Source organism: Ostrea edulis, chromosome 1, assembly GCF_947568905.1.
Source record: "Ostrea edulis chromosome 1, xbOstEdul1.1, whole genome shotgun sequence".
Taxonomy (NCBI): domain Eukaryota; kingdom Metazoa; phylum Mollusca; class Bivalvia; order Ostreida; family Ostreidae; genus Ostrea; species Ostrea edulis.
The window spans coordinates 44959374-44973225 of NC_079164.1; the positions used below are offsets into that span (position 1 = coordinate 44959374).

Consider the following 13852-nt stretch of genomic DNA (forward strand, 5'->3'; position numbering starts at 1 on the left):
GTATTGCCCTGAAATTATGTCACAACCTCCCTCTCGAGAAATACATAATCAGTTCACATTTCAATTTGATTGGTGTACCGGGACCTACTTTAGGACTAAAATTAAGTAGGTCAAAAAGATTCCTGAAATTTTTTTCTCCTCATAGATACAGATATTACAACCTAGCTCACTCTCAGAGAAATTCATAATCAGTTCACATTTCAGATAGATTGGTGACATGTTAAGGTTATCAGCTATTTCTCTAAAAGCGACTCGTTGCTCTTTCAATACATACGGTGCAACATAAGACACATTCCTTTCCATACTAACAGTCACGGGGCACCCAGAACGAACATAATTTTTAACCGTCTCCCTTCCCTCACTAAAACACTAAATCCATTCAAAAGTACTAATTGAACTTTTGGCAAGTAAACGTTCATTCTCTCACCAGAGGGCGAGTTACGCAAGCTTCAGATACACGAGGAGCGCACGGAACTCTGGGTAGAGAATGGTAAACGTTATGTGGATCATTGTATATTTTCGTAAAGGATTTTACAAAGTTTTACTTCAAAAAATGTAATCGTTCTCCGTTCAAGTACGACTGAATCATCCATTTTTGTCAGATATCTACAATTTGACGTCATTTTTACATTGCATCTAGCACATTTTTGACTATGTGTGCCAAAATTCATTCTAATCTGTTTTTTTAACACCCCTCATAAATATAATATTTATGCGATTACACTTGTAACGTTTGGCGCCTGTGGTTTATTTCTGCACTACAAAAGTATGGGACTTCCTTTTCTAGGAATTTATATTTCAGTATTATTTATATTTTAGTATCAAGATATGGCATGGAATAGTCATCTTATATTTGTAAGACTCTAAAGTGCGATGGTCGCTCCAAAATGCGATGTTCACGCCAAAGTGTGATGGTCTGCGCCAAAATGCAATGGTTTGTTAACGTTACGGACGCCAAAGTCCGATGGTGCAGGGTTCAGCAACATTTGTGACGTCACGTCACTCTTAACGTCTTTCAAAATAAAACCGAAGAAATACATCATGGACGACAGTAACAGCAAGGTTTACACTGTTGAGGATAGTGAGAACGGCAAAGTACATTTGTTGTCTATTTCGCCCAAACATTCTTTAATTCATGATCATTTATTACTTTGACGTACACGTATTAAATTCCTGGGGTATGTTATAATACAAAACATTCTATACGATTTCGTGTCGGAAAATTTTGTGTTTAATAACACGACAACTAAATGGTAATGAAAAAAGTTCTTATCCTTATTTTTTGTGCATGGATTTTGCACTGATATTTTGGTGAAACAACACACGGTTGGTTCAGTATGTACCAAAACACTGTGTCGTTTACAAACCAATGGATTTCGACGTGTCACACTATCGCACTTTGGCGCAGGAGTGTGGACCATCGCACTTTGGCGTGTCACACCATCGGTGTTTAGCGCAGACCATCGCACTTTGGCGTGACCATCGCACTTGGAGTCCTACATATTTAAAATAAAGTTCGCCGCCACAGGACTAGATACGCCCGTCAAATGTTTCATTATATACAGATAAATGTGCATGACACCAAATCATGTCAACCATGGTGCAACAACTTGTTTTAACTGAGAGCGAGTCATATTGAAATCATGATGAAGACGCTGATTGGCTTAGTTCAAAAACATAATCCATGCGCCCACAGTCCAAAGCTACTTTGAGTTGAACTCTTCGAGAGTTGAACCACGTTTTTAACCAAATGAGGAACAGTATGTGTAGAAGATTCCCCCCAAAAGATGTGTTTGAACTGCTCCGAGCATAACTATATAATAATGCAAGTTGGATGTGACGCCAATATTTCACCTGATTCTGATAAAGTATTATTTTAGATCACCTGAGTAAACGATTGCTATTGATCTGCATCCGTAGTCCGTTCAAAATTGAACATTTTAAACTATTTCATAACTACCATTCCAATTCTTTTCAATGTACATTACAGTTTGAAGTATCTTTGAGACAAGAATGACATAAATTGTAGATTTCAGAATTCTTGCACCCCTGAGGCATTAGGGGCAGGGCAAAACTATGAAATTGACCAATAGTCATTTCTCCCCTCTACAATCGTACGTCTGCAAGAAAAACTTAAAGCATTGTCATGTAGAGCAGGAGGGCCTCTACTAAAATTGTAAATACCATGATCACTGTGTTGAGGTTCTGACTCCAGGATGGGGCCAAACTTGCTATATTTTGTTTATGTGTAAACCATTTAAACAACATCTTCTTTAACGCTGCTGATACTAAATTGACACTAAATAAATATCTAGAAGAATGATTTGGGAATAGATTCCAATTCTTCATCTTCATCAGCAGTGACATTGCTCTAACACCAGTAGCACTAGCAGCAATACACTCATCTGAACCCCGCTCACTTTGACACGAGTGTCGTTTGTCTGGAGACGATTTTATAGGGTATGTCTCACTATCTCAATTGCAACTTAAAGACATGAACATGTGTTCACACTTCAGCTTTTTCCCATCAAAATAAACAAAAACGTGTGTATGTTTTCCCTTTTTTTAATGGTAAAGTATTCAAACTGATTTGCTAATAAAAACATAACAGATTTTGGTGATAAAATTATGAATACACACAGTTAGGATTTTCGAATGTTTTCAAAACTCTGTATGAAAAATTTAAAAAAAATAATCATCCGATATTTCATTTTATACAGATGCAAATAGTTTTAATGCTTGTGAAAAGCAAAGAAAGAGAAGAAGAAAACAACTACATAAACTAGTAAATAAAACATTTCAATATACTAATACATGCATCACCCCAGTTACATAACAATCACAGTATCTCAATATTTGGCATAGACCAAAAAAAAAATCAATCAAAATTCACTCTCAAAATTCACATGATCATGGTTGATGCTTCTCTGTCCATTAGGGTTGGATAACCGCATGTGAATAGCTTCCGAATTCGGTGTGCTGGTCATGTTGGCTTCAAATCCAGTATTTCCTCCACTTTCTGGCAAAGGGTGAACCTTCTGTAGTTTGGAATCAGCTGCCATTGTTGTCATTGCTCGATGTGGAGGTGGATGAGATTTGCTGAAGAAAGAGAAGTCATAGTTCTTTTCTTTAGATCCTTTCTTCTCCATTGCAGTAGGATGGACTTTAGCATAACCCTTCTCTGGCCGTACATCATGCTTTTGAGATACATCTTCATTCACCTGCTTTGAAGCTTCAAACATCTTCGCTGTGTCTTTCTGGATCTGAGTGGGAGGGGTGTGACTGCCTTTAAACATATCCTCATCATCATAATCCCTGTCCTTGTTACCAACCTTTCGCTTGCTCCTCCTCTTCTTTTTCTTGCTTTGTTTCTCCATCAGCATGTATGGGGGAGGAGGGTAGTAGGGTGAGGACTTGTCTACATTCAGGGCTGGCAGGACTTTGCCACGTTTACCAGTGGTCAAGATGGGTGGGATGCTCTTCGGAAGTTTGTCTCCTTCATATTTAGTAGGTACAAGAGGTTCAAAGGTCGACTTAGTGTGTCTCTCATGATAGACCCTGTCGTCCTCCACAGTGTATTCTGGCTCTATGTCTAGAGCTGGGTTGTGATGGTCCTGTAAAACGAATGACCACTTAAACCTTCTACATCGATGCCACAACAAAGCCACATTTAACTTTATTCAAACTTATTTACAGTAACTATAAAATGTTTCATAATTAATACATTTAACTACCTAAGATCAATGTTATAAGAATTAAGTTACAGCACTGACTTATATTTTCACGCTGCTTGATGTTTATAAACAATCAAGTTATCTAAAACGTATGTAATTATATTTTAAAAGTGACAGTGATACCAATATATATATGTGTATTAAAACGTTTTACTAATGTATCTTCCAACAGCAATGTTATAGATTTCCAATATGGGAAAACTATCATGTTTCGAGTTTCTCTCGTCTGCTATATTAATTTGATTGGGATGAAAAATGTATAAATTCTTATACAGATTGCTTTTTTGGTAATGACAGGCTATATATAGTCATAAAATATTACTTGCACTGCAGCACCGTGTCACACAAAATTACTCTATAGGACCTAAATAACTATTTGAATATTACATAAAAACATGCCACACTAAAAAGGCAAATTAAAGTATACAAGAACCCAATAATCTTAGACATCTATTTTTGTTTTCAAGTATGTTCTATAGTTGTTACTGAAATTGCAGTTTAGATACAAATGCAACTAATAATGCATTTCAGAAATAAAATTCATTTTGAGAATACATAAGGGGATGAATTGTGACGCTTTATGCCAATTCTTCATGTATGCTGGTGTGAATGAAGTATTGCTATTCATGCCCTCATGCCTTTTCAAACACGAAATTTATTTTTTATAATTTCATATTTTATTTTCATTTCTTTTGGAATACTGTCAGCCGTTAAAATAGTCATACTATATTTATCAAAATTCATTCCCACATTGTTCACATTCATGAGGAAATGGCTATCATTTGAAGTTGTAAAGCTATCAAAAGCAAGAACAGATCAAGAATTTTTATTTTTTTGCATGGGTTCTTCCTAATTTTTTTATACAGAAACTTGAAGTGGAATTATCTTTTATTTGCATAATACCTAAATTTTCAGATTCAATCATGTCACTTGGATATATGTCAATATTTAAAATATAAAGTAATATTTCAAGCAACTTGCATATTCATGTTTCAAACCAAATAAAATAATAATAAAAAACAAACAAATCAAGAAATTCAACAACAAAAACTCTCACGGCACGAGGAAATTCATCAAAATTCATACTCTTGCTGTTATTCAAATTTAAAAATGAAATTAGTTTTATTAATCAAAACACATTTAACATTTCTGTGTCAATGAACTTCATTAAAACATTAACTAAAAAGCATTCCCAAAAGCAGCCAGAAGAAGATGTAAATATGACACAGAGAAGAGACAGATTTCCTGGCATTCATGTACCACCACCTGACATAATGCATATTAAACAACATTTACCCTGTACATCTCATCTATTGCGTCCTGTAACACAGTACATACAATATATCAGCACTGACCATCATTAGCTTTGGGTATAACATCAGATTTCATGAAATCGTAATTTCATTTATTACAATTATCTGTTATTGCTCACCGTTTTGGGAGGAATGTAATCGAATTCTCCTATGAAATCCTATTGTGTAAAATAATAAAAAATCTTCTTATAGTATACACAAAAATATGTACATGGATTATATTCTTAATAATATACCAAACTAGAAAGCAAACTTAATATAAAAGTATTCACACTCTAACATGGTAAGGCGTTTGAACTAGATCTCTCCGTATTGGGAATAAGATATCCCACTTGGGCATACAAAACAATGACAACTGCTCGATGGCTTGGAAAGTAACCCTTACTAGGCTTCTGATTCATATTCAGAAGGGAGCATTATTATCTCATGAAAATTCAATGTATGAGGCTTAATGAACTAAGGTGGGGAGGAAAATTAGTTAAACCCCACAGCATAACCATTTCAAATTAGCTATTGTTCAGTGAACTAACCTTTGACCTACCCTATCCCCACTCCAACCCACCAATCAATGCTTATTTTCATCCTAATGGAATTCTATGCATGAAGTTTTTGTGTTTCAAAGTGAAAAGAGTTACTATATACTGGGTTATTTTCACCCTGTATTATGTTTGCATTTCTACATTTGCAGACGTTTTTGCCCTGTTTAAATTCTCCGAGACAAAGTTGTGTTAAAAGAGAGATAACAGAGAAGACAGTTTCGCCAAGTCTTAAATTCGCCCACTGACAACAAAGATGAAAGGGGGCATAATGAAATGGGGGTGAATATTTCCCTGTATGCAGTAGATCAGAAACCATTTTCTGCCCCGGCCCTCAATGTTTATTAAGCTGATCTTTAACCTTTTGACCCAATACAAGTAGTGTTCATCCTCTTCACATAGAAGTGTGAATTTCAAAATTCTAGATACATTTGTAATAAAATGACATGGCTCAAAATTAATGTTGCTTTATCCATTCCCTGTTGACCTGATCTTCGACAAGCAAATAACCACAGGTATAATTAAGTCAATCCTTGCCCAAATGTACATCTAATGTAAATACTGTAAGAGTTTTATTTTAGCATTGTATTATAAATTTGGTGTAATTTGCACTATTTGGCAAAATCATGATTTAGCACTTCAATGTTATGTATTTTAAAATGGAAAAATAGAGATTTATATACTTTAGTGCAACCATAAATTAGCATTCTTGCTTTACTGTCAATGGCCAATTGGCAACAAAATATAAATTTTGCTAAAATAGAAAATATACAGCAATATCAATTTAGTAATAGCAGCACAAGATAAAAATCTTGCTTCTAAAACTTCTTAACTTTTTCTATATTTTTCACTAAATCTTTGGCATTTTGATCCAAAGGATCATCTTTTTTCTATTGAAAGTCTGTTGGTGAAGTTTCATGACTATAGTGATAAAGGAATTATTTATTGCCAAAAAAAATTATTTAAAATCTTTGCACTCTGTTAACCTGACGTTTGGACCCTTTAAATCAAACTATAAATTATCTCTGATGTAAGTTTGATCAATCCAGCAACAGCAAATATGTGATGAAATTGAGACTTTCAAAACTTTTTATCTAGATCAACAGACAAAAGGACAAAGTGATTCCTGTATACCTCATTTGCAAGTAAGGACAAGTAAATTAAATTCTCATAAATATTCTAGAGGTACTTCGTACCCAAAACAATAAAGCATGGAAATGATCAAAGAACACAAACATTATACATCTAATGATGAATAGATGGTGATTATGGGAAAATATTGAGAAATAGTGATACTAAAATACTCTAAAACAAAATGGCCGATTTCTACAGAAATCATGTAATTACAACATACTACATGACTACAATTTCTACAGCCCACCATGTGATTACAATTTCTACAAACATCATGTAACTACACATTAGAAAAAGAATACCATAGATACTAAGACATATAACAATAATTTTACACATATAGCAAAGTTTTACACATAAGAATGTAACAATAATTTTACACATAACAAAGACAAATAACAACAATCTTACACATAACAAAGACATACATGTATAACAATAATTTTACACATAAAAAAAGACATATAACAATAATTTTACACATAACAAAGACAAATAACAATAATTTTACACATAAAAAAGACTGTAACAACAATTTTACACATAACAAAAACAATGAACTATGCACTTTTAAGCAACCAAATATTTACCCTGCTGAAATTTGGGTTCTTAAAATACTCCATCTGCATAGATAAGGAAATAAAATTTGCTATAAGCAGAGTAAAAGCAAAGAAGACAAAAATTCATGCAAATTTTAAAATCAAACTCAAGATAAAAAAGCAACAGGGAAACTTTTCTGATTTGGAATTTTCTGTAGAAGGATTTCACTGCCCTCAGTTTTATTGTATGGGATCATTAAATGGATAAAATTATTCCGAAAATTTCCATGGGGATGGGGTGTTGTATTTAAAGTTTCCCTGTGCTTCTTGGTTTTTATATATATATAAAAAATTATCATGCACATGCTGTTAGAACCTAAATGAATCATAAAGACTTACATCAGCAGAGGCGCCTCCCTCATATGACCAAGACTTTTCATCTAAAAGCACAACATATAATATATTTTATGGAGAAAATTATAATGAAATAACTTCAAAGGTTTTCATAATCAATTCTGATGTCTTATATTACCAAGTAAACTCTCCTCATCATCATCATCACTGACACTTGATGCTGATCCAGTCATTGATGATGTTGATCCAAAATGGCTACTGCAAATAAAAAAAAAGTACACGTGCATTTCTCCCAACGTCTGAAAATTATCAATCAAGAGATTTTATTTAGAAATATCTTCTTCACATGGAAATACTACTTTAGTTTATAATTTTTTAAAAATTTTGCTTAGAAATACTCACTCTGTTTCATAGTCAAGAGGGCTGGAAAAAAATTAAAAAAAATATGTTGATATCTGAATCATAGTACAGTACATATGAAACTTAAGTTTTGAAAACCTCAATAGAATCAGTGCTGGGAACTTTTGATTTTTTTGGTATCCAAAAATATATAATGAAAAAGATATAATGTAAAAGAGTAATAATTTTAATAACAAGTGTACACGTTACCGGTTCATTTTTAGTATGTACATGTATATTTGTTACATATATATTTTAAAAATGTATGTCTTATATAAGCATTTATTACAGATAATCCCCATCTGCTATAATCTTCTGTGTTCAGTTTTTTTTTTACGGCAACATGTTTTGACTTTCTTCTTATGTATTTGCTCGTTACGTGTATGCCCTCTCAAGTGCCCCATATTGGTTTCAATAAATCTATATATAATGCTCACTATGTAAATAAATGAATGTATGAGCATGACTTATGATAAGGGTATAGTTCACTTGAAGAGTTAAATAATGCTTAAACATCTGAAAGTGACAATTATTACCTGCGTTTGTACTTAAACCTGTAGATCCCAGTTATGACCAAGATGACAAGTAGGATTCCTGCCAGGACAATGATAGCGATTAGCCACAGCTCAAATTCACAATGTGGATTATCCAAGGGACAGGCACATTCATAGTAGTTCTCATTGTTGTAACAGACATATGGACTAATACAGGGGTCACTCAAACACTCATTGATATCCACATTACAGTAAGTTCCTTGCCAGCCTCCTGCACACACACACTGGTAGTAGGCATCAAAGCTGTGGGTGCGATGTGTGTCCTCACAAGAATAGATTCCAGTTGCTGGTAATGCAAATAAATACATGTAGTAACTGTCACAAATTATTCTAAACTCACAAATGATTGACAAACCATTTAAACTTTTTTCTACATTAGATATTTTCTTGTTTATTTCTAAAATTGCCAAGAGCAGAGGGAAGGATTGTTAAGCATTTATTGAATTTTCACTGTATAATCCATATAATACATCCTGTGGGGATCCGGGTTAGAATAGGTCCTCAGTACCCCCTTGCTTGTCGTAAGAGGCGACTAAATGGGGCGGTCCTTCGGATGAGACCGCTAAAACCGAGGTCCCGTGCCACAGCAGGTGTGGCACGATAAAGATCCCTTCCTGCTCATAAGCGCCGAGCATAGGCCTAAATTTTGCAGCCCTTCACCAGCAGTGGTGACGTCTTTATATGAGTGAAATATTCTCGAGAGGGACGTAAAACAATATTCAATCAACCATATAATACATGTACTATTCTGGAGTCTGAACCATTGACCCATGAGTTTGACAATTAATAGTGGCTTCAATGCTCAATACATATATGTATAACTATAAACTCATTTCTTTCTAGATGTTCAGGAATAGAGAAGACTAGATGAAACCCTGCGCAAGCACAGGAATTCACAATTAACTTAAAAAAGATGAAATCCTGATTTAGCATAAATCATTTAAGAAACTCCACTTACGATGGCACTGTGCTCTGTTGTGACAAGGTGACTCCATGATGCCAAATTGAAGTGAGATAGGCAGCGAACTTCCATTGGAGGAATCCTCAAAATACATCCTAGCAGTAAAATTTCCAAACTTATTTGTTGGCTGTGTAAAGGTTACAGTAAAGGTCAACCAAGACAGGAGTGTCTCATTCCGAGGCAATGTTTCATAGAAATTCTGACAAGGCATCATGGTGACCTGAAATTATGTTTCAATACTGGATTTCTGAAGATATAATTCAAACTACTTTGTCCAATATAGTCATGATTTGAGTTTATGCACAACATTAACAGCATAGCTATCACATGAGCAATGAAGTGTACCTCAATATTCTCAGCTTGGTCACAGTTTTGCAATAGTTGGGGTACATCTCTGTTTATAGCAGACAGTGTGAGGGTCCCATCAGAAGGCTGGGTGACTTTGATACTAATACTGTCTGAGGTCTCTGGGTCGTATGCCCCTACAACAGCACCCCAAGTGGCATTCCATCTGTCTGTATTAAAGTCATTTTTGGCCTCCAATAAAATCTGCAAGTAAAGGAATTAAGCACAATTATCAATTCATATGTAAAGAACTGAAGCACAATTATTTTAAATAGAGTTGAACTTCGGTATCTCTAACACCAATATTTTGAATGGCGTGGAAATGTTGAAGTAATTTGGAAATCCCCACCAATTATTCTTTAAGCATTTTACCCACAATATCTCAAATTCTCGGATATCTCAAAGTTTTTTCTCAGTCCCATCAAGTTTGAGATAATGAGGTTGACTGTATAATATCAATACAATTTTTCAAAATGTAAAGATCCAAGACTGGAGTTTCATTGAATATCCATGATGTAGCATATAATCAGAAGAACCTTTTCCATTCTAGTTAAAATGAGCTAAATCAAGTAAATCGTACCACTATTGGTTCCACAATGTCTGCATGTTGTATCAGCTGGCCATTTCTGGACACAAAAATGGTGGGGGGATCGTTGACCTCCTGTATCGTGATATAGATAGTTGCAGTGCTGTATTTGGGGACAATTTCTGAAAATATCTGCACTTCATACAAAGTAAAGTTGACCATTTGTAAGCCCGAACAATCCCTGCATGGTTTGAATGATAAACTGCAAGAAATATTAAACATTTTAAATTCCAAGATTCATAAATGTAGAACAAATCAAAATTCAACTAAAAAACTAAAAAGTCAGATGGCTCCCCCCCCCCCCCCCCCTTGAATATATCCATCAGGTGCTCTACCAATGAACTACATGCATCTGGCTGTTGAATCAGCATCTGGTTGGTACATCTACCCTCAATTTTATTCTGAACTTAAAGATATCACATGTCACAGAAAGTGCTGTCATCAAAATATGTTAACAAGAGGCCCATCATGGGCCACATTGCCCACCTGAGTCACCTTGACCCATATTTAAAGATTTTCCCAATATATACATGTATATTCACATGTAAAACTTTGATCTCTATTGTGGCCCCAACCTACCCCTGGGGCAATGATTTTTACAAACTTGAATCTGCACTATGTCAGGAAACTTTCATGTAAATGTAAACTTTTCTTGCCCAGTGGTTCTTGAGAAATTTTTTAAAGATTTTCCCTATATATTTGTATGTAAAACTTTGATGTCCTATTGTGACCCCATCCTACCCTCAGGCACTGTGATTTTAACAAACTTGAATCTGCACTATGTCAGGAGGCTTTCATGTACATTTCAGCTCTTCTTGCCCAGTCATTCTTGAGAAGATTTTTAAATGGCCCAACCCTATTTTTGTGATTATCTCCCCTTTAAAAAGGGCATGACCCTTGATTACCAAAGGCATTGTCGCAAGCCACGCCTATTGTCTCCATTTACACTATGTCAAATGCCATGGCTGTATGGTAAAAAAATCCTCGACTTCATGAATATTTATGTTCATTAGTCATTAATCAGTGAGCTTCCATGAATATTTTTTCTGGTAGAAAGAAAATCATTCAAAGGTCATTGCGTGCTCACAGTAGAATAATCCGAGGTTTGCCAATTGAGAACAAACTGGACACTTTTTAGCTGTTGTAACTAATGGACATTTCTTTGTTGACTTCACCAGTGTAATAAATTTACCATATAATATGCATAACCACGCTGTTCTCTCTAGATCATTGTCTGATAAACTCTAGTTTTTCAGATTTCAACACATCCACTTTCCTCCAAATTTTCTCATTAAGTTTGAGAATACGATTTAGTTTATTAACACAGAATTTACAAGTGTAACCACTGCTGTTAATGCGGATTTTTTTAAATAAATACTTATAAATTTTACTTTCTTTTATAAACAGGGATCTGCAGCCTTATTGGTCTGCTATTACTTGTAAACAAATGCTGCATGTTTCAGTTGTAGTTAAAATATCAGAAATCTGTTTTTGTGACTGATTGGTCAAAAACAAAATTGTGTCATTTCATAAATATTCATGAAAATTGAGGGTTTAGCTGATCATGCATGCAGCCACGGTTTGAGGTAGGGTAGGTACATTGTCATTAGGGATGTGCGATTTTACCGGTATATCGTGATAATTCGTCCCATGATACATATTGCAATATGGTGAAGAAAAAACCCCGATTTTTTGGACATTTGTAAATTCCAGAAAAATTATGTTTATGTGTTAGGTTTTAGATTAACTGTTAAAGGAAGTAACAAAAAATAATAAGATGGCGGCCAAACATGGTAAAAATGTTAATATATTTTCATTTTTCTAGTCACAGGTTGAGAGTCATTTGATTATTATTTAATCTGATTTTTTGTTGTTTTATATTACAGTTATACATGTATTTATATACAAAACTGAATTAGGCTTTTCTGCACTTTAACACCAAAGCAGTAATGAAAATAACAGAGAATTAAAGAAAAACAATGTCCTAAAATAGCGATATTATCATGATATTGTATATTTTTTTCGTGATATATCGTGATACAAAATTTTTGGCAATACCCATTCCTAGTTATCGTGTGCCAAAAAAAAAGGGCCTGACGGACTGTTACACACACAGAATGATTACTAGGGTAAAAATTGGATTATGTGTAAATATAGTAGAACACTTACAAGCCATCTGATGTAAGATTTACTTCTCCCAGTGCAAACTCGTCTTCATCCAGCTGAAACTTTATCAAATCTCCCTCATCATCTGTAGCAATCAGCTGGTACTGAAGTGTTCCTATATAAAAATCATTGTCTCATGTAAACAAGCCATTTCCATTTGGTAAATATTTCAAATGATTTTAACATCTTTCTACTTTTGTTGAACTATCAAAAGGCTACTAAATACATGTCTACCATACTTCAATATACATCACAGTACATTAACATTTGAGGCATCAGAATTATATAAAAGGGGTTGGTAAAATGTTTTGTGAAGTAAGAATTTGGCTCATTCTACTCTGTACTGTATTTAGAATTAAAAATATCAACATTTCATATTCCATTCATTTACAAATACAAATCAACAATAAAAAAGATCAGCATTCTTGCTGACTGTAATTGGTCAATGTATAAACGTAAAATTTCATTGCAGTACATCATAAAACTCTGGCCAGTCAGTGTAAATATCATTATGATTCACACAAACAACTAACCGGAATCTTCCTCAATAGTGACATGATCAGGACTGTTCAGTCTCGGTGGAGAGTTGTAGATGGTGGCCTTTCCCTCTGAGATAATAAACATTGTCTCACGTTCGAATGTCCCATTAATATTGGTAGGACTTGGCTGAGTGTCATTTGCTGTGGCATTGTAATATGTATCACACACCTAATAGTTAGTGAAAGAAAACAGTCATCTGTTATTTCTTTGACATGTATGTCACCAAGTTCTAAATATTATCAGTGAGTGCTTAATCCAAATTCTATGAATAAAATTTGAGAAAATGTTCACAAGGAAACTTATGTAATTGCATGCCATAGAAAGTGCTGATGGTGTAAAAACAGACAAACAGAATGATTACTATAGACCTTATGAAGAGGCGCTAATAATTGCAAGGCAATGACTGATTGACATAATGCCTGAAAAGCTGCAAAGAGAAAGTACAAGTCGTTTTGTACCTTCACAGACATGATTTTTGTGACATTATCATACACTTCCTGTTCCTCTGGAGGCAGGTCTCTACAGGTGGCACTGCTTAGTTCCCAGTACTGCATCACTATCAATAGAAGATACAAACTAATTTCTACAGGTAGGAATGTTTAGTTCCCAGTACTACATCACTATCAATAGAAGATACAAACTAATTTCTACAGGTTACTTAGTGCCCAGTACTGCATCACTATCGATAGAA

General features: G+C 34.4%; 1 protein-coding gene across 1 annotated transcript in view; it reads right to left on the reverse strand.

The window, feature by feature from the left end:
• Positions 1-2549: 2549 nt before the first annotated feature.
• The window catches only part of LOC125653681 (uncharacterized), a 226576-nt gene continuing 215273 nt past the window's right edge, over positions 2550-13852 (reverse strand). Inside the window, exons 243-257 of the mRNA XM_056150422.1 lie at positions 13620-13717; positions 13155-13329; positions 12625-12736; positions 10450-10657; positions 9870-10073; positions 9522-9744; positions 8546-8849; positions 8013-8033; positions 7789-7868; positions 7670-7696; positions 7308-7366; positions 5167-5205; positions 5031-5054; positions 3210-3614; positions 2550-3179 (exon numbers count right to left, since the gene is read on the reverse strand). Coding sequence (XP_056006397.1) covers positions 2883-3179; positions 3210-3614; positions 5031-5054; positions 5167-5205; positions 7308-7366; positions 7670-7696; positions 7789-7868; positions 8013-8033; positions 8546-8849; positions 9522-9744; positions 9870-10073; positions 10450-10657; positions 12625-12736; positions 13155-13329; positions 13620-13717 — 2276 coding nt within the window. The 3' untranslated portion in view covers positions 2550-2882. The remainder of the gene's footprint in view (positions 3180-3209; positions 3615-5030; positions 5055-5166; positions 5206-7307; positions 7367-7669; positions 7697-7788; positions 7869-8012; positions 8034-8545; positions 8850-9521; positions 9745-9869; positions 10074-10449; positions 10658-12624; positions 12737-13154; positions 13330-13619; positions 13718-13852) is intronic.